Genomic DNA, 24,542 nt, shown 5'->3' on the forward strand with positions numbered 1-24,542 from the left:
GTGTGTGTGTGTTGCCTGGTTACTGCCAGGAAAATAGCCAAAATATGTTCCTGAGTCGAGTTACCTGACTACACTGGCTCCAGGTCAGGACACAGAGACCTGTGTGGTTCAGAAGCCTCCATAAGGCTTGCAAAGGACATATATATGTGATTATGCCAATGTTTTACAGGGTTTCCCCCTGGCCTTTACCCCTTTTAGGATATAATGAAAGCCCTTTAGTGTTGAATTTACTATTTGCCCATTGTCTAGGATTATATTTTAGCTAGGTTTTCCAGTTGATTTAAGGTTTTGCTATTGTTAATTTAGGATATTCTTGCCTGTAAGTATATGTGCTTGTACTCTTTAAGGTTTTCTCTAATGTTTAAGTTTAGAAATGTTATTTTTGATATTTGTGTTTGTTAGTAAAAGCAATAGCCTGTAGAAGCTGATATTAAGGGACAAGGAAGTTAGCCCTGGAATTCAGCTTAGACCAACACCCAGCCGACTCCTCAGCAAAGACAAAGACCCCTTTGGTTTTGCAAATCAAATCTGATGACAGCACCCAGATGTCCCAGCCGTTGGAAAATGTGTCGGGACCACCATTGGACAGTTTGAACTTTCTTTTGTTGCAGAACTGAGGCGCGGGAGCCTCAGGTCATAACTCAAGGAAATAGCCCGTCTGATAACAGAGATAACTGGGTGCGGTAGCAGGCCCACCCAATTCTATGAATGGACCTTCTCTGCTCTCCTTTCAGCACCATCGTAAAGTCTCGCGGGAAGAAGCTTGACAGCGGGATTTCATGGTCCCATTCACAAAAGTTGTAATTGTATCTTTCTTTTGTATTGATGTTTCTTTATTGGTGTTCGGTAAGGGACCTGCCCCCTTACCTTCCCCCTTTACCTGCCCCTTTGCCCCTTTTGATGTAGGTGTATAAAAGTCCTTGCGCTTGGTTTAGAGAGCACGATTCTCCTGCCCGAGCTGTCACCACCACTTCCGAATAAAATACTTTGCCTTGAAGGAACACCGGCTTCCTGCGCCTCACTACGTTGCTTGAGCTGAAATCACTTATTGTTACCCGAGCAGCAGCGGTAACAGCCTCTCCACCCCAACCCCAATTTGTTCATCTGTAGTCTAAACATAAGAGCTCAACAAAGTGAGGTTGTTGTTTTTCTTGTGGTTTTTTTCAAAACACCCCCCCACTACCACCTCCGCCTTTCTCTCCTGCCCATAAAGCAGAACTTTTTTCCATTTTCATGCATGGGGGAGACCAGCATCCCCGGCTCTTGTTGGCCTCCCGGAGGGGAGGGGTTCAGCCCAAGAGACCAGCAAGAAGCTCTTTGCTGCCCCTTCATTAACATTATTACCCTTTGCCTCTGTTGTCCCCCACCATTTCATGGCCTCCTGGAGACAGAGTCTGGAGACAGAAGACCTGGGCCCACCTGAACCCCCACCCCGAGCCCCCTTCAAAGGCCTCAGTAGCAGTGGGGGTGAAGCAGAGTACACACCCCAGGACATAGAGCCCCTGCTTGGGCCCTGCTCCATCCTGCGACTCAGAGTCACCTCCATGTTCTGGGCAGCAGTGGCGTAGGAGGTCAAGACCTCGTGTATCTAATCTGGAGGAACCGGGTTTGATTCCCAGCTCTGCCGCCTGAGCTGTGGAGGCTTCTCTGGGGAATTCAGATTAGCCTGTGCACTCCCACACACGGCAGCTGGGTGACCTTGGGCTAGTCACAGCTTCTCGGAGCTCTCTCAGCCCCACCCACCTCACAGGGTGTTTGTTGTGAGGGGGGAAGGGCAAGGAGATTGTCAGCCCCTTTGAGTCTCCTCCAGGAGAGAAAGGGGGGATATAAATCCAAACTCTTCTTCTTCTTCTTCTTCTTCTTCTTCTTCTTCTTCTTCTTCTTCTTCTTCTTCTTCTTCTTCTTCTTCTTCTTCTTCTTCTTCTTCTTCTTCTTCTTCTTCTTCTTCTTCTTCTTCTTCTTCTTCTTCTTCTTCTTCTTCTTCTTCTTCTTCTTCTTCTTCTTCTTCTTCTTCTTCTTCTACCTCACAGGGTGTTAGTTGTGAGGGGGGAAGGGCAAGGAGATTGTAAGCCCCTTTGAGTCTCCTGCAGGAGAGAAAGGGGGGGATATAAATCCAAACTCTTCTTCTTCTTCTTCTACCTCACAGGGTGTTAGTTGTGAGGGGGGAAGGGAAAGGAGATTGTCAGCCCCTTTGAGTCTCCTCACAGGAGAGAAAGGTGGGGTATACATTATAATAAATAAAACTAGGAGGTTTAAGAGCTCGTGTATCTAATCTGGAGGAACCAGGTTTGATTCCCAGCTCTGCCACCTGAGCTGTGGAGGCTTATCTGTGGAATTCAGATTAGCCTGTGCACTCCCTCACATGCCAGCTGGGTGACCTTGGGCTAGTCACAGCTTCTAGGAACTCTCTCAGCCCCACCTACCTCACAGGGTGTTTGTTGTGAGGGGGGAAGGGCAAGGAGATTGTGAGCCCCTTTGAGTCTCCTGCAGGAGAGAAAAGGGGGATATACATCCAAACTCTTCTTCTTCATCATCCCACCCTGGTGAGTCTCACTACCTCATTCCAGACCCGCCCCCCCAGAAGGCAACGGGCCCAAAGCTGCCGTCTGAGTGCCTGCCCAGCGGCAAGGGGCCTCCTTTCTGCTGGGTCTCCTCAGGAGGAAGGACACCACTAAATCCACCAGAACAGCCAGAGACGTGAAAACCAGACTGTGAAGTCTCACCTCCTCCCAGATGCCACTCCTCGCCCTGAGTCTAGCCAGGGGGCTGCTCATCGCCCCGCAGAAGGCCACGATCCTGGGCTGGCTGAAGCTGCCGAAAACCAAGACTAGCGTTGAAGCACCACCAGGCCTCTGGGGGCACCTCAGATCCACACACTCACAGGCTCCGGGGCTGCTCCTGTCATGAAGGTTTATTGAGAAGGAGGAGGAGGAGGAGGAGGAGGGGGGCCTTTGGGCCTGACGGGCCTAGGGGAAACGAGGGGGCCTGGAAGGCGGGCATGAGCAGCAGTAGAAGAGGACATCGCTCAGGGCTGTCTCATCCTCCTGCTCCTGGGGGGTCTGCACCTTGGTCTGGATGCCACAGATGCCCCCTTGCAGGCACACGGGGCTCCAGCCTCCGAGCACACCCTCAGGCAGCCCATCCCCCACCAGGGGGCTGCTAGAGGAGGAGCACGTGAACGCCACGTTGGTCACGGCCATGTTGTCCTGATGAGAGGCTGGCTCTTGGGTCTGCAAGGCAAAGGAGTCCAGGTAGCCGACGGGGCACAGCCGAGCGGAGGTCCACGCTCCCCACCTGAAGAACAAGAAGAAAGAAGGGGGGAATGGGATAGGACTGGATCAGTGGTGGGATTCGCACCCACACCCCGCCAAGCCCCCCTGCCATGCGCCCCCTGTCGCAGAGTTGAGTTTACGCTAGAGAAAGCCTGCTCTACAGAGGCCAGCAAGATGCGGCTAAGCCAGGGGTAGGGAACCTGCGGCTCTCCAGATGTTCAGGAACTACAATTCCCATCAGCCTCTGTCAGCATGGCCAATTGGCCATGCTGGTAGGGGCTGATGGGAATTGTAGTTCCTGAACATCTGGAGAGCCGCAGGTTCCCTACCCCTGGTAAGCACTGGCTGAGCACAGCTGAAAGCAATTACCACTGCACGCAGAAGTTTTACTGCGAGGAAAAACTTTATCAACAGTGCAGATCTTTACAGTGCCTAAGCAGTGGTGGCGAACCTTTGGCACTCCAGATATTATGGACTACAATTCCCATCAGCCCTTGCCAGCAAAGCCAATTGGCCATGGCGGCAGGGGCTGATGGGAGTTGTAGTCCATAACATCTGGAGTGCCAAAGGTTCGCCACCACAGGCCTACAGGAACTCAAACAGCAAACGGGCAGCATGCCCTGCAGCAATAGGCAACCCCTCAGAGCTAGTGCTGGGAAGCAAGCACCTCTTTTCTATAACAAGAAACCAACCATAACGAAGAACAGCTGACTGGTTTCAGCTGGTTCTGACAAGGTGCTGGGAGGAGCAGCTGTCAGACTAGATCAGCTTGATCTACTTGTCTGCTCTCAAGATGTGTGCAGGGATTTTGGATACTGTAACACCCCCCCCCCCTCCGCTGCACACACTTACTTGCTGCAGAGGAACTTCTTGTGGGGGTGCCTTGCCGCCCCTGCTCTGAAAGCCCCCTCGCTCCCCCGGGAGAGGGGGCTCCAGTGCTTCTAGCGCCTCAGAGCAGCCGAGGGGCGAGGTGTCCGGCTGCTCCGGAGCTCTGAAAGCGGCTGTTAACAACCAGTTCTCCAAACTCAACAAAAAATTAGGTGCCGGTTCTACCGAACTGGTGCAAACTGGCTGAATCCCACCACTGGGCTGGGTGTGATGTGACCAGTTGAATCTGGCCGTGAAAGCCTTCGACAATACAATGCGATGTGAGTTTGCGGTTTGATTGCAGGGAACGGCTCTATGGCTACACCGAGGGTGGGTAGTGTGGTGGCCAAGTTTGCGGGCAATGAGGATGATTGTAGGGTGGTGAGGACCACAAAGGATTGCGAAGAGCTCCAAGCGGACCTTGATAAATTAGGTGAGTGGGCTAAGAAATGGCAAATGCAGTTCAACGTAGCAAAATGCAAAGTGATGCACATAGGGGCAAAAAATCCAAACTTCACATACACGCTATAGGGGTCAGTGCTATCAGTCACAGACCAGGAAAGGGATTTAGGCGTCTTAGTTGATAGTTCCATGGGAATGTCAATGCATGGCAGCTGTGAAAAAGGCAAACTCTGTGCTGAGGATAATTAGGAAAGGAGTTGATAATAAAACTGCAAAGATTGTCATGCCCTTATATAAAGCAGTGGTGCGACCGCACTTGGAGTACAGTGTTCAGTTCTGGTCACCACATCTCAAAAAGGATATCGAGGAGATAGAAAAAGTGCAGAGAAGGGCAATGAGGATGATTGAGGGACTGGAGCACCTTCCCTATGAGGAGAGGCTGCAGCGTTTGGGACTCTTTAGTTTGGAGAGGGAGATGTCTGAGAGATATGATTGAAGTCTATAAAAAAAATTATGCGGGGTAGAAAATGTTGACAGAGACATTTTCTCTCTTTCTCTAATACTAGAACCAGGGGCATTCATTGAAAATGCTGGGGAGAATTAGGACTAATAAAAGGAAACACTTCTTCACACAACATGTGATTGGTGTTTGGAATATGCTGCCACAGGAGGTGGTGATGGCCACTAACCTGGATAGCTTTATGGAGGAGAAGTTGATTTATGGCTACCATAAATTTATGGCTATGGTTTGTTACCACTGTGAACTGTGCATTCTTCCCTTGAAATGCTTTAAGGCTTTGCATGCTTTGTAGTAAACTAGGCCTCCCCTGCATCTCCTGTCTCATGAGAAAAGAACGACAACTGTTATCTTGCTGAGGGTAGAAGACCTGGTGGCTCCTTCGCTATCTGTTGCTGACCTTGGGGCAGTCTCGGTTCCAGAGTGTAGTCGACCCACGCGGTCAGCGTAAGAACGAGACGAGACGCGGAGATAACATCTGGTGGAGATCGCCAGCAGCGGGAGGCCGGAGGTCCGTGTTCCTAGCCCGAGTCTCCCGTCTGCGGTTCCTGGCACCTTTGTATTACTCTATAAAGGCGTGTAGGAGGAGGGCTGGGGAGTTCGAGGCGGGAGGTCGGGAGATCATCATGATGTATGATCTCATCTGGCTACGTCGCGAGAGGGCGTCTGGCGTCTGAGCCTAATCCTCACCTGGGGCAAGACCATTGTCCCTGCGCCCGATGATTGAGCCAGACAGTTCACGACCTGTGACTCATGGGGGATGAGAGTGGGGTGCGTCACGACCCGGCAAGGCCGCCGAGTCGCTTCAGCGTCCCCAACGTTCTACTACGGCACTGCTGGAGTGCGGCAGTGCACTACTACATCTCCTTTTACATTTTGAGGGCGAAGCGCTAGGGCTGATTTAAAGGGGCAGCTTGTCTCCTCCGCCCGTTTGGTTAGTTGGCCAAACTGCTTGTGCAACATTAGAACAGTTGCGGGGTAGGAAATGCGAGGGGTTTCTTACACCGCGTTACAGGCAATATTAGACACGCATTGAGCGAGGAAGCAAGATCCGATAACCAAAGGCACACAATTAAACCAATGCAGAGCTGTAGCACTCAACCACCATCACTCGGCAGCCAGCTCAGAGGGCTGACCACCAATGAGCAAGAACACATCATACTTCAGATTAGATACAACTTCTTGCAGCTCACGCACTTTCGTATTGGATCAACTGGGAATTATCAGAAAGATTAAAACAACACATATTATGTACATTCTCACAACCTTGGTGATGTAACAACAACAAATAATCAATAGCGGCACGATTGTCTAGGGTAAGCTTGGCCGAGTTCACTGCTGCTTTCGAGCCAGGGCATCCCAGGCGGTGGAGGTAGAGGATTGATGGACCATGGGGGCACAGGCCAACCGGCCAATAGTCTTAGCATTGTAGGAAGGCGGTCCGGGGACCCCACTAGGGAGGCTCGGGAGGCGAACTCAGCAGACCCCGTCGCTCCGACAGGAGGGTCCGAGAGCAGAGCGGCGGTGTAAATTCCATAGAAGCAGAAATAAAAGGCTTTTGGAGTAAAAGTCCATTTATTAAGACATCTTAGAAAGTCAAATACGCAGTGGCAGATGACACTTCCCGCCAGAAGCACCGGTTATAATACCAGTCACCCCCACCCCCCTTCCTGCTTCCCATGGGAACAGAGGCTTCATCTCCAGCGCCAAAGATAAAGTCTCGCCCGATGCATCTGTGCCCATCGCCCGGGCTGTGGAATGCACTCAAGGTTACCTCACCATCAACACCATTGAATCCTTTACACTCTGCCTCCCTAAAGAAGACCCCTTCCCCAGGTTTGTCGGAGCTGGCGGTGGAAAGCAGCAATAGGGTGGGGGCTTCAATGTTTTGAATAAACCCATTGATTATACCGAGGAATATCGCGAAACTAAATATTGCAAGCGTTTGCGATTAAGCGGGGAAGTCAGGATAAGCGTCAATTTAAGTAGTGTTTGTAGCCATCAATAATAGTCGGTGGGGCCTCTCCGGTCGTGCCGAACGGCATCGGGCGGGAGCCTCCTTGAGCAAGCTGGAATGGAAGACAGGATGGATGTTACTTACTAAGAGTTAGGCAAATCTAAGCGGGCAGTGACATCATTAATCACTTTAGTAATCTGAAAAAAGGTCCCACAAATCTCTTGCCAAGTGTGGAAAATTTATGCCGTCTCTAAGATTTTTTTGTAGATAAATACACCCAGGAGCCCACCGCGAGAAATCCGGCGGTGTTTATCCGCCTGCAGTTTTGGGAGTCCTTTGCTTGTTGTAAGAGGTCTGGACGACTTCCATCCCCTCGGCTAGGGATGAAATCCATTGATGAAATTCTGGGGTGCTTGCCAGCTCGCGGGTAGTTGTGGCAGCGGCGGGAAAGGCTGACCGAACCTGACACAATTTCAAAGGGTTTTCTTTAACTTCTATGAACCGCATTGTTATAGGCATTACTCCTTAAGCGGAATAAGTTAAGCAGTGTCTTGGTGGTAGTTGGTGTAACAACGTAAAATACTGCTCCTAGGGTTCTGTTCGTTCTCTCCGTCTCGCCCGTCACTTTAGTGGTAGAGGCGGCGGCGAAGCGGCCCCAACAACCCCAAGCAGCTTTCCAAAACTTTGAGATGAATTGGGGGCGGCGATTGAGGAACCACGAGGAATGGAGGCGGTAAACATGTTGAATAAACAGCCGTGCCAACTTAGGAGGCGGAGGGATGGAAGCACATGGAATAAAATGGGCTTGCTTAGAGAATAAATTCACCACCCATAAAACTGTGTTGCCATGACTTTTCGGGCAAGTCTGTAATAAAGTCCATAGAGATGACCTCCCAAAGAGGGCAGGAGGCTACGGGGAGAGGTTTCAGCAGTCCATGGGGCTTTCCCGGTATGGCTTTGGCTTGTTCACAAACCGATCAGCCTTTAATGTATGCCTCAATGTCTTTGCGCATTGCGGCCACCAGAACTGCGGCGGGCTAAATGCAGAAGTTTTCAAAAAGCAAAATGTCAGCTGAGCGGGCATCGTGGCAAGCCTCCAAAGAACCTGCTTGCGGGAGGGAGAGCGCGTGCAACATTCCCCACTCCGTAAACTCCCGTTCTCCAAAGCGCCAATTGGGAGTCTCCTTCGGCTGCTGGAGGCTCGTTTAGCCCACGCCTCCTCCAGTTCCGCGGAGAAAGGAGAGCGAGACTGGGAATGGGGAATTGGAGAGAAGCGGGCGTTTGAGATCGGGTGACAATAACCCCAACTGGGAGGGGGGGGGGAAAAGAACAGTCGCGTGGAATGTCACCGTAGGTGGCTCCACCCCCCCTCGGGTAAGCCCGGCGTCAGCAGTTGTTGGTTTTCCTGGAAAAATGGACTGTAAAGAAGCGAAGAAATGCATTGCGTAGTTGTTTTGGCGGACATCTTGAGGGTGGAAAAGAGCTGCCGGTTTTATGATCCGACCAAACTTGAAGGGTGCTTAGCCTCCAGCGCCAAGTGGAGAAGTGCTACTTTTGATGGCGCAGTCTCTTTGTCTCCACAGTCCAGTTGAGTTGGCACCAGAGAACTTTTAGACAAATAAATACCGCGGAACCAGCTACCATCTTTTATTTTTCTGCAGGGCTGCCCCAAGTGCTTTGTCCGAGGCATCCGCGTGAACCACAAGCGAGGGAGATCACCAGGTCAGGGTGCTTTAGGATAGGTTCAGTGGTAAAAGCAGATTTTAACAGTTGAAAGGCTGTTTGACATTCCTCAGACCAGGAAGGGGGGGGGCCCGGGCTTGGCGGATAGTGGATCCTTACCCTTAGATGCGTAGAGGTCTGTGAGAGGAGGGATTGGATTCAGCGGGTGGGTATAAAGTCCACGATAGAAATTAGCAAAACCAGAAATGACTGGAGTTCTTTGCGGTTGGTGGGGGGCAGGCCATTGGAGGACTCTGCGTCAATTTTAGCAGGATCCATTTTAAGCCCTCAGGCGAGATCGGTAACTTAAATAGTCAATGGAGGTCTGATGGAAACAGCATTTGGAAGTTTAGCAAGAGAGAGTTATCAACAGCGTTCAATACCTCTCGAACCAACATTTCATGCTCTTCTATGGTTTGTGAGTAAATTAAAGCGTCATCTAAGTATTACAACAACTCCTTTGTACAGTAAATCATGGAGAACACTTCGTTGATAAGGGCCATAAAGCTCCGGGGCCCCGCAGCGAATGGCATTATTAAATATTCAACTGTCAAACTTGTGTTAGCGCAGTCAGGTGTTCATAGCCTTCAGCAATTCTGACTCTGTAGTAAGCTTCTCTCAAGTCAATTTAGTAAAAATCGTCCTTTGCGGAGTGCATCCAAAGGTCATGATCAAAGGCAAAGGATATTTATTGGACAGGGAACGCGTGGACCTCGATAATCTGTGCAAGCCGTAGGAGCCCATCTTTCTTTGACAAACAAAGCAGGGCTGGCGTGGGTGTGTTTGGTAGCCCGCCCCATTATGAACCCTTTGAGCAAGGTTCTTGTCTAAGAAGACGCGGGTTCCTTCTCCTCATTGGGACTCATCGCGGTAGATTCTACCCTTGGGTAGTTGTGCCCCTGGTTGTATGACAATTTTACAGTCAGTGTCTCTGTGGGGTGGCAACTGATGGCATTCCTGCTCCTGAAAAACTCTGGCTAGATCATGATATGCAGGTGGAATGTAATAGAATCGGGCAATCACTGAGGAAGCCAGGGGAGGGATGTGTCGGTAAGCGTTGGGTTTTCTTCCCAATTCATGTGTTCACCGCGAGGGAGGGTCAGTGAATTCTAGGATTCTTTCTTTCCAAATGAATTTTGGTTCATGTAACAATAACCAAGGCATGCCCAAAACTATGGAGTGTTTGGCCACTGGCGTAAACAATCTTCTCCCAATGGTGGTACGGAGAGAACCGGCTGTGTTTGTACTGGGCGGTCCTTACGTTCGAGGGCTGCGATCCCGGCAGGTGAAAGGTATGGGCTTAGCCAGGGGAGTCGGTCCAGACCTAAGCTCCTCCCGCCACCTGATTAAGCAATAGGAGCGGAATCCACACAAGGGCGAGGCTATAATGCGGTGTGTTTAGCGGGGGTTTGGCCAGAAATGCTTGAACAGTAATAGGAAGCGCTGCATCACTCACGTGATAGAATTAGGGCCCATGTCCATGGAGATGAAGAAGGCAAACAGCTGCTTCCCCTCCTCTGGGTGTAGCCGGTAACTGGCACAGAGCGAGAGCCAGTCAGGGCCCGACCCTGACCTGCGTGGTGGTTTGAGCAGTCTTGTGGGCTGGAGGCGGTTGGTTTTGTTTCTTGGGACAGTTAGTGACTAGATGACCTGGCCCTCGCGGTAAGACACAATCGGCGGCGGTTCAGAGAGGTGGTTTTGTTGGGGCTTGACTTGGTGGACACAGTAGTGGTTTTGAAGTAGGCTGACTATCGTAGCAGCATATTCCAAGCGAGGAGGCGGCTACTTAGGTTAACTGGATCAATCTGCAATAAAGGAACCCGAATTAAAAGGCCGTTTCCGCATGTACGCGTCCACAGCATCTGAGAAGTATTAGCATTTCATGCGTTCAGGCCACTCAGGAGAGTCGAGGGCAGCGCCGCTGAAATTCCTGCGGACAAATTCTGCAAGCGGGCGGTTGCCTTGCTGGATGGTTTTGATAGATGCCCGGTAAGCTTCATTCTCGGCGCCTGGATCTTGGCGGCTCTTAAGGCTTGGAGAATCACGGGCATAATGCGAAGTCCCTCTCCTGCAAGTCAAAATGATCCTGAACGTCGGCTGCTACCATCCAGGACTGAGCGATGTCCGTATTTTCGCTCAGACGGTATAAATCATCATATGGTCTTCAAGTGGGCATTGAGTTACCAAAGATAAGCGGAAGTTTGGAAGCAGTCCCATCAAGCGGGCTGGTGCCGGAGGCCGATAGTAGCCCGTTATTGGCTCCCCTTGGCGCCAGGTTGCCCAGGAGCTGGGGAGGTGGATTCTTGTGAGTTGAGAGCAGGTTGGGCAGGCAGCTGTTATGCAGGCGAGTCGAGCTGGCGGTGCGCTGGATTTGGGTAGCAGGTTGAATAAATGGCACCGTGATCAGTAACAGCATAACTCAACTCAGGGCTTCGGTCTGCTGCCTAGCACAGTTCCCTCTCCAGCATAGCCAGCTCCTCTCCTTGCGAGCCAATGCATCTAGTGCGCATGCAAAAGCAGCTTTTTACCGTTTCAATTTAGCCAGTTAGGTCGTTTAAGGGCTAGTGAGCTCACTTTAGCGTGCTTAAGAACCTGAAGCAGCACCGGCGTTGCGTTGTAAATCAGTCTGGAACGTTCAGGACTTTGTCATGGACTGACCCGATTCTGGGCATATTGTAGTTGGAGGCCCGTCCTTGGCGGTCAACTTCGAGCTACTTCTTTAGTTGCTGTTCCGGTCCCTCTGCAGGTTTAGCTCTTGCTGCAGGCATGCCCGTTCCTCCTCCCATAGCTGGCGTTCCGCGGTTCCCATGCGGCAGAAGTCTGTGATGAATCACTTCCTCATCCCAGTCCTCTCGATGGGAGAGGAAGCAGTCGGCTGGGAAGGCAGGCTTTCTTCCGGACTCTTAAGAGTAGGTCTGGGGCGAATTATCCCGGAGAGCACGTAGCGCCAGCCACCCGGTGGCTCCCGAGAGGCACCTCAGGATGGAGTTGCTGGCCGGGATTAGGGGTCGATTAGAGGCTGATACCGGATACCCCTCCCAATTCGGTTTAGTCGGTGTCCTTTGGGCGGGCCCCAGTGCTGTGCCCGCGGTGGTTCTTCGGGAGCATCACGCAAAATCACGAGTCCAGGAATGGATTCAATGGATTCCTGGAGTTTGCCGCATGAAGGTGGTCAAGCCGTCTCCTCCATGACAGGTTGCGTAGTTTGTAATCACGAGCGGGTAGAGATCCGATCCTGGCTTTCGATCCGCAGACAGCGCCCCAAGCGACTCATGGGAAGTCCCATGGTGGAAGTCGTCCGTCCCTGGATTCCAGCGGTAAAGGAAGACTTCGTGCTGATAGAGGGGCGGAAAGAGCCACCAGCGAGGCCGTTCTCCTGCTGGTTCCTCCAGATCAGAAGGGAAGGTCAGACCCTCTTTGGGGGCTACCGCTTTTTATCGCAGTAACATTCAACCTCTCCATCGCAGACAAAGGGTTTTCACACAGGAGTATAGATGAATTAAGTTCCTGCCACAATGTAAGGAATTCCATAGAAGCAGAAATAAAAGGCTTTGGGTAAAGTCCATTTATTAAGACATCTTAAACAAATACACGCGAGTGGGAATGACACTTCCGCCAGAAGCACCCGGTTATAATACCGGTCACCCCATCCCTTCCTGCTTCCCGTAGAGACGAGGCTTTCATCTCCAGCACTTAAAGATAAAGTCTCCGCCCGATGCATCTGGCCCATCGCCGAGACTGTGGAATGCACTCAAGTTACCTCACCATCAACACCATTGAATCCTTTACAGTCCAGGCTCGGGGAGCCTGGGGTGGGGCTAATGGTGGCGTGAGGCAACAAGAGTTCGACGAAGTCGGTGAGGATGTAGTTAAGCGTCCTCTCCCGCGGGTCAGAACCAGCCCTGGGGAGCAGGATGTTTCGAACTACGGGGAATGTCCTCCATGTGATGATGCAGTTCCAACTGGCGAGCGGCGAATGGGCCGAGATTACGGTTCCCGTTCGGCTGCGCCCGGTGATGCGGCGGGTGTTGGATTCGTGGTTAGCGACGTCTTGGTGACAAAGAGGCAGCCAGCCGGAGGGTTTGGGCCAGCCGGGTCCCCAGTGCGGCTCATAGAATATCTGATGGATGAGGCATTCATGGGGAGGGCTCAGCAGACTCGCTAGGAAGTCTCGGGTGCTTTGCAGGCGGGGAGCAGGCAGGAACTCAGCAGGCTCGACTCCTAGGTACTGGCCAGGCAGAAGGATGAGGCGTTGGCAGCGGCAGCAAACTGCTCCCAGATGTTGGTCTGGTGAAAGCTTGCCAGGGGTGGCCGATAAGCCATCGGTAAGGAGGCAGCAAACGGGCAAGGATGGTGGTCGCTGACTTGGTGGTGATGATGTCATAAAGAAGCGGCACAGAAGGTTCGGTCTCGGGGTGGTCTTGCTGGCGCAGCGGCGTAGGAGGCCTGGCGGTCGCCTTAATCTCCCAGGTCATTAGGGTCTTTGGCGTTGGCGTGGCGTTCCTGCTGGGATAAGCTGGGCGGGATCCTCTGAGAGATGCGTTCCATCTCCGGGATGGGGAGTTAGTTTCCTCCTGGCGCCATTCCATGGGCTGGCCATAATCATGGCGAATCCCGAGTCAGGGAACCTGTAGGAAGAGGAACTGAAACACACCCCTTTCCCGGAGTTAAGCTCAGTTCTAAGCGGATGGCGGTGGGATCCCGAGGATTAGTGTTTAGATTTAATATGGGAAGGAAGAAGGCTTGTTTTGCAGCCTGTGAAGGTTGCTTTTAATGCAACCCTCCTGGGGCCTACACTCCTCTTTCTTTAGTTGTTTGACAGGAGGGCAGGAGGTAAAGGCGACCCTGGTGGGAATTAGCTGGCGTCATCAGAAGTGCGCGCGAACCTCGAGGGGAGGGAACGAAGGCGAGTCCTGGGGAGTTGTGGGTATGCATACTTAATCAGCAACACAAAAGGGGCTTTGGAGCGCACCTTTTGGGGATAGATTGCATCGAGATAATGAAGCAATCAGGCAATAGAGGCAAATTCCTTGTACACACAAAGGGAGAAAAGAAAGGGGGGTTTCTTTGCAAGGGAGTTGTACTACCGCGGACCTTGGTGGCTAATGCAGGAAGCTGGATGGTGCTAAATTTTGTGATCGAATTATCTTGGGAATTGCAGCCGCCGAGACGCTCCTTAAAGGCGAAGCCGACTGGCGCCAACGCTTTAATGTGGTACTGATAAAGTTGCCAGAAGCTGGGCATAACCCAAACGGGTTTGGATTATTAAGCGGCATAATGGCAGCCCCCTTTTAAACTGGGCCTGTCCTGACAGTGCTGCGGTATCAGGGCGGGCCCAGATTTTTTAATCAGGGAGGAGCCAGTCAGCCAGTGGCTCCGCCTTTACTGGTCGAAAAACAGAAGGAAAAGGGAGGGAGAGGAAACAGATTTCCTGTGGAAGTGGGAGGCAACTCGAAGGCGATTGGAATCAATGATCCGCGGACGGCTTTACTCCATCCCAGACCAGAGTCGCTTTTAACCTGACTCATGAGGTCTCTTCCCAGAAGACATGGATGTCTACAAACGATGGGGCGGACTGAGCTGCCGCTCAAGTCCTGGGCTGTTGACCGCGGCCGGATGCTCATCGCCTTGGTTTGTCTCCCAGATGTCGCGGGCAATCGCCACTGAATTGAACCACTCGCTGCCATCTGATGACGGTAACATCAGCGCCCGGTGTCCACACCAGGCCCTTAAACTTGCGCCAACTATGGCGAAGCTCCAGATATGGACGGAGGCTCGATAGAGTCTCCACGCTCGCGGCCGGTGGTGTAGGCTGCGCCATGTTGGCACTGGGGCTAAGTAGCCTTTATTGAGCGGGCAGCGCGGGGCAAGAGAATCCAGCTGGCGCAGCTGGCTCGGCGGGCAGCTCCTGTAGGATGTTTGTCAGACCTGGAGGTGGATGGGTCGCCCAGTGCGTGGAGTGCGATCCTCCGGGGGCGATGAACAATCTGTTCAGCGAGGCCTTTGGCAGCACCAGCCCAATTGTCCCGGTAGGGATGGGCTCGTCATACTGGGTTGGGGCGACAAGAACCTCGTGGGGAACCAAAGGAGATGGGCTGGGTGCATGCGAGCGAGATGCCACGGAGGTGGTTTGGCCTTGGCGTTTGAGTCTGCTCTGGTGCCTCTCCTCCCTTCTTGGTCCTGGGCAGGAGTTTCCGGCAGACGGTCGTTTCTCCAGTGGAAGCCCTTCAGCAGCGTGGGCACCGGTTTAGGTGGCCTTCTCACTCCTGGGGAGACCCTCCTCCATCGGGGTTGTAGGCCCCCCCGAGACTGCCTACCTCGCCGGAGTGCCGGGTCTGCGCGGTTAAGCAGTCGTCTGAGACTGTCTCCGCGGTGGAAGTGCTGCGGCGAGGAGGCTAGCAGTGGGCGGAGGACCCAATGTCCTGGCAAGCCTTAAGCATGTCGGCCAGTTCAGGATTTTGCCTAGGCCCGTGATTGCCCTGCTGGCACTCCATGGAAGCGTTCTCCTTTGCGGCGCATGAGGGGCTCGTTTGGGCCTCCTCGCTATCTACCTCTTGGCCTTCCTGGAGCCTGTTCACAAATTCAGCATAGGGCTCTTGGGGTTTCTGCCGGATGGAGGAGAAACTCTGGGTTGGCTGGCCCGGCATTGGGGACTTTGACAAAATGCCTTCTCTCGGCCTCAGAAGCGTAAGGGTGGCCTCGAAACGGAACCCCAATCGTCGCTGGGATTGGCAAAAGCGCCGAAGCGTAAAAGCTGAGCTGGCCGGTGTGAAGCGCCCGCCAGAGGTGGCTGCTCTGTTGAAGCATTGCTGGCCGAGACTCACTTTCCCCAGACCACAAGTGCGCGGGGCTCAGGAGCATCTGCGAAGGTGGTTTTCCAGTCATCTGGAACCATTAGGTGGTTCCCTTCGCGATGGCTTCCAGCATGCCTCTCACGTAGGGGCTAGTGACTCTTCGCCCGCATTGCTGGAGCTCGGTAAGGATATTATTATAGCTCAGGGCGATTACTAACTATGCCATCCTCACCGGTATCTGTAAAGTGGATGGGGCACAATGCGAGAATCTCGGCATCGATCTTCCGTCAGAGTTCTTTTCTTCTGCAGATGCGTGGCTATCTCATTCTGCGAAGTTTTGAAACCAGCGCCAAATGCGGGCGCTGGCGGAGGTGCAGTGGCCGAAAAATGAAGCGAACAGGAGAGCAGCTGAGCAGGGAAGTTGAAAATGGCTGGAGGAGCAAGGGGCAGAAAGGAGGACAGGCGGCCCAATTTAGTGGATAGAGAAAATTCGGGGTTGAAATTGAAGGTGAAAGATCGAAAGGAGGGCGGCTACTACAGCAAGGGAGCCATAGGTCTGCAGGCTGATGGCGACAAAACATTGTCTCCGTCTGTAGCAGCGACATCGGTAGCGAAGGCTCTGTCGCGAAGAGTGCGCCCGATGTTTTCCCAGTCCTTAAGATTCAATGTCCCCCTCTGGGTACCATGGACACTGAGCTTCAATCTCCTCAACCAATTTCGCCATCCTTCTCTTCTGAGGACTCCTGCCGCATTTAGTTAAACTTTCAGTTAGATCAACGTGCTTGTCATAAGCCCTGCTTTTGCAAGCTCCCATACTCACCGGTGTTCGTCCGGACGAGAGAGTGTCTAGAGATAGCGTGTCTCTGGATGCGCCGATCAGAGGACGAATACCGCATTGGTCCCTGGATGCGCCCGATCCAGCGGACTTCGGTATCGCCCTTCTGAAGCTGACGGTGAGCAGGTGGAGGTTCGAGGATTCGAGGGTTTCGGCACCAGCTTGTAGTCGACCCGCCGTCAGCGTAAGGAAACGAGGAAGCGAGAGCGGAGATAACATCTGGTGGAGATGTCGCCAGCAGCGCAGACCGAGGTCCGTGTTCCTAGCGAAGTCTCCCGTCTGCGGTTCCTGGCACCTTTTATTGTTACTCTATCGGTGTAGGAGGGAGGGCTGGGGGAGTTCCGGGAGGGGAGGTCGGGAGATCATCATGTGATGTATGATCTCATCTGGCTACGTGCGGAGAGGAGCATACGCGTCTGAGCCTAATCCTCACCTGGGGGCAAGACCATTGTCCCTGCGCCCGGTGATTGAGCCAGACAGTTCACGACCTGTGACTCATGGGGGGATGAGGAGTGGGGGTGCGATGCGACCGGCAAGGCCGCAGGTCCGCTGGCGTCCCAACGTTCTACTACGGCACTGCTGGGTCGGCAGTGCACTACTACACCAGAGGCCGCCTCAGGGGGAGTTGGGAGGGGGGACTTGTTAGGGGATATATGGTTCTGCAAATACCAGCTTCTTTAGAGCTGACGTTGCCAAGTATGGAGCTTTGATACCTCATCAATAAATGCTGCTGATTGATACTTCAGAGTTTGTTTATTCGCTTAAGGTTCTGGGACCTGACGCAGCCACAGGAAAGGAGGATCAGGCAGTCCATGTGAAAGATCTCCTGAAGACCTGGGGAACTGCTGCCTGCTATGGAGACGCTGCCCTTTGGGTCTGGTGGCCAATGCTCGATTCAGCAGAGTGCAGTTTGATGTGTTCATGCGCATTCCCTGGCCATCCTGCAGTTGCCCTGGCTGGGGAAATGGACTTGCCCTGTATATGCTGCATTGTGCATAGAGATGGGTCAAACAACTCTAGAAACCTTGGCATGGATAAGGGCCATCAAATATTGGCTGCATATACATTTTCTAGTGGGATCCAATAGCTATATTCCCTCTCTGTTTATCAGATCACTTTATTTCAGAATGGTATACTTTGATCTTTAGAAAGGTTGAAGCTATTGGTTTCCCCTTGGAATCGCTCCTTATGCTCACAAAGGTGGAAGCCTTCAGACTAGTTAAGAATAGGCTCTTGGATCTTGATTTTCATAATTTGACTCTTGCTGCCAAGACAACCTGTTCTCCGACTACATTATTAGAACATAAGAACATAAGAACAAGCCAGCTGGATCAGACCAGAGTCCATCTAGTCCAGCACTCTGCTACTCGCAGTGGCCCACCAGGTGCCTTTGGGAGCTCACATGCAGGAGGTGAAAGCAATGGCCTTCTGCGGGTGTTGCTCCCGATCACCTGGTCTGTTAAGGCATTTGCAATCTCAGATCAAGGAGGATCAAGATTGGTAGCCATAAATCGACTTCTCCTCCATAAATCTGTCCAAGCCCCTTTTAAAGCTATCCACGCGAGCGTGGAATTATGGCAGCATATCTTCGTCTGCTGATTAATCCCACCCAGAGGAGAGCCTCGGCTACTGCAAGATGTAATGTGCTGCCATCAGCTCTGCTGGAGGGAAGATTTAAGAATATGGGACGTTCTAAAAGAGCTTGTTCATGTGATATGACTACGGTTGAAACACTTGACCATTCTCTGTTTCGATGCCCTAAATACAATAAGATACGCATGAAATACATGAATTCCATTTTCTTGCAATGTTCTCAGTGGCATGAGTGTTATAAGATACCCAATCTCCTGAACAGCTCTGATGTGCTCTTTTGTGAAACTGTTGCAAATTTTATACTGGAAATTAGTAGTTTTGACTGCATTTCTTAACCTTGTTTTGTTTTGAAATTTTGTCTTGTTTTATATGCCAATAAAGGCTTGTGTTGTGACTTGCCCTGTATAAATGGTGGAACTCTTCTCAAGAGTCATCCAAGCAGTTGTGTGGCAGACTGACTGCAGGAGCAAGCAAGAGCTTTGCTTGTATACGCAGGGAGATGGCATGGCAGGCAAGGGAACAAAGCAGCAGTTTCTATGAAGGCACAGGGAGCTGCCTGGTACTAAATCAGGCCTTTTGTCTACTTAGACGGGCAACAGCTCTCCAGAGTCTCAGATTGCACTCTTTCATGCCCCCAATGGCCAGGGGTGTTGAACCTTTCTGCATGGCAAGCAGGGAGCCTCTTGGCCTCTCCACCATCTTGCCCAATCCCCTCCCCGCAGGCCTGGCATGTTTGAAAAGAAGCTTCTGTCTGGAAGCAGCAAAGAACAGGTATCAGCTCTGCCCCCGCCCCGCCCCCCCCCATGTGAGCCCACTCAGCAGGGGAGATGGAAGGCATTGGGATGTCCCTCTGCACAGTTTAGCGGATCCCTCTCATGAGGGCTCAAATTCTTCTTCTTCTTCTTCTTCTTCTTCTTCTTCTTCTTATTATTATTATTATTATTATTATTATTATTATTATTATTATTATTATTATTATTATTATTATTATTATTATTATTAAATCAATCAGTCAATCAGTCAATCAACCAATCAATCAATCAATCAATTAATTAATTAATTGAATTTGATAAACCGCCCACCCCCGGAGGGCTCTGGGCGGTGTACAACAAAATCACAACTAAAACAATGTGCCCAATAAATAAGTGATAAGTAGTTAAAATACAAAACTCAGAATAAGCAGCCTTCTAAAACCCAGAAAAAACAATATTAATAATACTAATACTAAAAACAATATTAATAATACTAAGTTCCTGGAAGTTTCCTCCAAATTGGATGGAGAGAAAGAAATAAGATCTAAAAATGTGTGATGTCTCTGATTAACTCCAGAGCGGGAAATTGGGGGCGGGGGGGAGGGGCGGGTGTAGGGTCCTTTGGGCGAGGGAAACAGCTTCTGAGGATTTCATTCCAGTTGCCTGGGAGACAACACAAAAAAAAAATACATCTGGGAGCGTGTTGATCATTGAAACCGGTGCAAATGTCACGCAAATGTAATAAGATCTCTGCACACCTGATCTAACGAGGATATTAATGAATCCAGCGTTTTAAGGAACAAAACAAACGGCCCTCATTCTGTGCACTTTCCCCCAAATGTGTCAGTGACTGCCAATCTGCCCGTTGCGTCGCTTTCAAACATAGAATGCCTGTTTGCAAATGTCGCTTCCAAAATTGTTCCGCGCACACATGGCGCTCACGTCCCCACCAAGCCGTCGTGAAAGAGGCATTTCTCATGTGGCTGCCAGGGAGTTTAACACCCGGGCTGTGAGTCGATTGGCGGCTTGCTCAGATTTTCACTTCAGGGGGGGCCAAAGACTGAAATTCAACCACCTACTCAAGTTCAGGAGAGGAAGAGAAGGTCTTTAGTCCCATTTTTTCTCTACCTTAAGGAGTCTCAGAATGGCTGACACTCACAATCCCCACAACAGGCACCTTGCGAGAGAGGTGAGAACTGTTCTGAGAGAGTTCTGAGAGAACTGCAGCAAGCCCAAGGTCACCCAGCAGGCTTCATGTGCAGGAGCACGGAAATTAATCCAGTTCACCAGACAGGAGTCCGCCGCTCACATGGAGGAGTGGGGAATCGAACCCAGAAGAGAAGAAGAAGAAGAGGAGTTTGGATTTATATCCCCCCTTTCTCTCCTGCAGGAGACTCAAAGGGGCTGACAATCTCCTTGCCCTTCCCCCCTCACAACAAACACCCTGTGAGGTAGAAGAAGAAGAAGAAGAGTTTGGATTTATATCCCCCCTTTCTCTCCTGTAGGAGACTCAAAGGGGCTGACAATCTCCTTTCCCTTCCCCCCTCACAACAAACACCCTGTGAGGTGGGTGGGGCTGAGAGAGCTCCGAGAAGCTGTGACTAGCCCAAGGTCACCCAGCTGGCATGTGTGGGAGTGCACAGGCTAATCTGAATTCCCCAGATCAGCCTCCACAGCTCAGGCGGCAGAGCTGGGAATCAAACCCGGTTCCTCACGGTTAGATACACGAGATCTTAACCTCCTACGCCACTGCTGCTCCCAGTTTGGTTTTATACTCTGCCTTTCCCTCCTGTAAGGAGGCTCACGGGAGCTTGCAAATGCCTATCCTTTTCCCTCCCCACAACAGACACTTCGTGAGGCAGGTGGGACTGAGAGAGTTCTGAGAGAACTGTGTGGCCCAAGGCCACCCAGCAGGCTTCAAGTGGAGGAGCAGGGAAACATGTCCGGTTCACGTCCACCAGATTAGAGCCCCCTGCTCATGTGGAGGAGTGGGGAATTGAGCCCAGTTCTCCGGCTCAGAGTCCATCCCTCTTAGCCACTGTACCAGGCCGGCTTAGAGCCCAACACTCTCAACTGCAGCACTAGACCAGTTCAGGACCAGGACAGGGAAGGGATGCAGCAAAAGGGACTTTTTCCTCCTTCCGCTCCACTGCCCCCTTCTCCACAGAGCAGCCACACGACTGAGGAGACCGGAGCAGATGGGTCTGGACAGCCAGAGGCCGGCTGATCTGGTCTGTGTGCAGGCAGGGTGGGCCTCTCGTGGTTCCTTTGCTGAAAGAGCCCCACCCGACCCCACCCGGTGGTGGGATCCAAACATTTTAGGAACAGGTTCCCACAGTGGTGGGATTCAAACTGCGGCGTAGCGCCAATGGGGCTGGGCGGGGCACGACGGGGGCGTGGCCGGGCATTCCGGGGGCGGGGCGTTCCTGGGCGGGGCTGTGGCAAGGTCGCAGCCGCTGCGCCGGTCCTTGGGCGGGAAACGAATGCACGCAGGCACAGGCTGCCACGCACGCCGGTGCACCTCCTGCTAGACTGCTTCAAGTTCTGCGCGCTACTGCTGAGAGGAAGCGCGTAACTGAGCCCAAAATCATGTGGCAAAATCACCCATGAGTCACCCCCTCTCGGCACACACAAATAATGAGTAACCTACTCTCGGGAACCTGTGAGAACCGGCTGGATCCCACCTCTGACCCCACCCCACCTCCCAGGTTGCTCTCACTAGAGGGGGAAGAGCCCTGCTGCCTCCCCCCAAACTGTGCCCTGAGTTAGAAGAAGAAGTTACTCACGGCCCCACAGTGGAGGTGACGGTGGACAGATTGGAGCAGCGCAGCTTGATCCCGTTGACGCCCGTCTTGTCTGTGCCGTTGGCTGGTGAGTGAACCTTTGAAGGGGACAGAGAGAAAAGGGATGGGGGGGGTGTAGCGGGAGCTGCAGGGGTGTCACGAGCAAACCTCAAGGCCACGCCAGCAGCCACGTCTGAAGGTCCCTCCGCAGAGGCTGCCGGGAAAGAGGGCTCTGCCCAGGCTGCCCAAACGGCCGGGGGGCTTCCCTTCCAGCTGGAGCTCTGCTTGTGAGAGAGACCAAGGCATGGCTGCCCCCCCCCCCATCCTCAAATGGCACTACTGGGCTCAGTGGACTCCACCATGGGGTGCCGGGGGGGGGGCGATCATAGCATCAGACAAGTCTTAAGTTGGAAAGGGCGTCAGGACAACCCAGCTCACCCCCTGCACTGTGCAGTATGAGCTCAAGCAGCCCTGTCCAATAAGAAGAAGAAGAAGAGTTTGGGTTTATATCCCCCCTTTCTCTCCTGCAGGAGACTCAAAGGGGCTGACAATCTCCTTGCCCTTCCCCCCTCACAACAAACACCCTGTGAGGTGGGTGGGGCTGAGAGAGCCCCGAAGAGCTGTGACTAGCCCAAGGTCACCCAGCTGGCGTGTGTGGGAGTGCCCAGGCTAATCTGAATTCCCCAGATAAGCCTCCACAGCTCAGGCGGCAGAGCGGAGAATCAAACCCGGTTCCTCCAGATTAGATACACGAGCTCTAAACCTCCTACGCCACTGCTGCTCCACTTCAGTAGCTCCAGGAACGGAGCCTCCACCCTCGCCTTGAGCAGCCGATTCCACCGCTGAACAGGCTTCTCCAATATCCCACCGCCCAGTCTTGCCTTTGTCCCACGGCTGTGTCTCTCCCCTGGCTTCCACCCCCAACCCCGGTGGCAGGTTTCCCTTCTTTTCGCTGGCTTTCCCGCCCCCTTACACGCCCTTCTTCTCCCTCTTGGCTCACCTTCTTCCACTGCTGCGGCTGCAGGTAGGTGGACAACCCTGGCCTGACCAGCATTTCCCGCAGACCACCTTGGCTGAGGATTCAGGTCATTTCCCAGGAGGGGCCATCCAGTGGCAAGCACCTGTGAGCCCGTTCCTCCCTGCCCTCTGCATTGCCTTTCGCACACATACCTGCAGCTTAAAAGCATTGGCACAGGTGCCTTCTGGGCAGAATTCCGGCCTCCCCCAGGCACCCCACGGCCCTCCATTGCCAACACTGATGACCTGCTTGTCGTTCGGGGGCCTTCCGGCCTTTGCCAGGTGTTCGGATCCCACAGTGAGGCTGTGAACGAGGCAGAGGAGGATGCCCACAGAGGCGCGCATGATGTCGAGCTCCGGCAGCCTCTGTGCCCAGCTGGAAAGCAGGTTTTTGTCCTCAGCCGGCAACACCCACTTGTCCTGATGGCTAAGCAGAGCTCTTATCTCCCAGGCTGAGGTCGGAGTGTCCTGGGCTCCCTGAACACCTGCCCTGGAGGTCCACACAGAGGTCAGCAGCAGGCTCCAGGCTCCGTTCAGAAGACGCTGCTTTTATCTCGGAAGCTGTTGCTGGCCAAACAAGCAGCTGGGTGGGGAAGGACAGGAGGCCTCGAATGGCCACGGCTCGTGGCACAGACTGGCTCGTGGCCCTGGCCAGCCCCATGACTGCTCGAGGCAGCCACCTTTAGGGGTGCAAAGCTGTCAGGACTGAGCTTGTCGGTGCCAAATGGCAGGTAGGGCAGGGGGAGGCGGTTTACCATCCTTTGATGGGTAAGGTGACCAGATTGTCACCTTTGTAAACCGGGACCCAGGCGGGTGGGCAGCCGCGTGCGCACGCCCGCAGGAGCACACTGCCTTTTGGGGCGCTCCCCAGTTGCCCGCCCTGTGACAGGGCAGGAAAAGGGGAGCGCCCCAGAAAGAAGTGCGTCAGCCTTCCAAAAATCAGGACAGTTCAACAAACCCACGGGATGCGGGACAAATTGGTTTAAGGCGGGACTGTCCCACCAAAAGTGGAACGTCTGGTCACCTTGTTGATGTGGGACGAAAGTCCAGTGTCTTTCCCTTGGTGCCCCGGGGTACCCTGGGCACAGGTCTTATCAAGGGAAGGTGTGTCCTGTTTCCAGGCTCGCAGTGCTTTGTAGTAAATGCTTTGTAGTTTGTAGAGGGGAGTAGGGGCAGTTTGAATCTGTGGGAGGGGGCAATGGGATATAGGTAGTGGGTTTGCGCGGGAATCGCCAGATTCCTCTTTCTAAGATGTTACCTACATTCTGAAATAAAGGCTTTAGAACTAATCTACAGTTTCTGTTGTTTCCAGATCTGAGGTCTGACAAAAACTCAGAGAGACCTCCAGGAACCCCTTGCAATGCCCGGTCTGAATTCTTGTTGGGGCACAATTGCACGTCGCCTGAGTGACCAGCATCCTGTGGGCAGACTATTAAATGTCATTATTAAATAGATGAGGGTCACATGGCAGACCCCTGGTGCCCTTCGGGGTGTGTCCTGCAAAGAGACCTCAGAAGCCATTCCTTCCCTGGGAGAAGCCCACGTGGTCCATTTGTAGGAGTCCCAAATGTCACCAAGGACGCCTGGACGGTGAGTGCATTTATTCATTAACCCGCTTTTCTCCCCAGTTGGGGCTCAATGCAGTTCATAACATCATTCTCCCCGTCTCCATTTTCCTGGAACAGCAACCCTGCAAGTAGGCCATGCTGAGACTCTGTGACAGGCCCAGGGCCACCCGATGAGATACTGTGGTAGAAATGGGGATTCGAGCCCAGATCTTCCGGGATTCTGTCCCACCGCTCCGTCCACTCTGCTACACCTACTCCCAAAGGCTAGCATACTACATCTGGGGCCACTGATTTCATCGTGGGAGGCTGCCTCTGCGAACTTGTGGGATTTAAAATATAACCATGGACAGGGCTGGGGCCCACCCAGCAACCTCCCCCACCCATTCACACTGCCCTGGCAAGCTGGTTGTGCCCCTGTTGCCGTGGGGCAGGGCGACACCCATGCATCACCAGTCCCTGCCCC

General features: G+C 52.8%; 1 protein-coding gene across 1 annotated transcript; it reads right to left on the reverse strand.

Moving 5' to 3' along the window:
• Positions 1-2,939: 2,939 nt before the first annotated feature.
• Positions 2,940-22,907, reverse strand: LOC125425736 (vitelline membrane outer layer protein 1-like). The gene is made up of 3 exons (XM_048483310.1): positions 22,665-22,907; positions 21,498-21,592; positions 2,940-3,294 (listed from the first exon to the last, which is right to left on the reverse strand). Exons 1-3 carry the CDS (start codon positions 22,854-22,856, stop codon positions 2,967-2,969), a joined length of 615 nt encoding a protein of 204 aa, XP_048339267.1. The 5' UTR covers positions 22,857-22,907; the 3' UTR covers positions 2,940-2,966.
• Positions 22,908-24,542: the final 1,635 nt, after the last annotated feature.

The sequence above is a fragment of the Sphaerodactylus townsendi genome, linkage group LG02 (assembly GCF_021028975.2).
Source record: "Sphaerodactylus townsendi isolate TG3544 linkage group LG02, MPM_Stown_v2.3, whole genome shotgun sequence".
Classification (NCBI taxonomy): domain Eukaryota; kingdom Metazoa; phylum Chordata; class Lepidosauria; order Squamata; family Sphaerodactylidae; genus Sphaerodactylus; species Sphaerodactylus townsendi.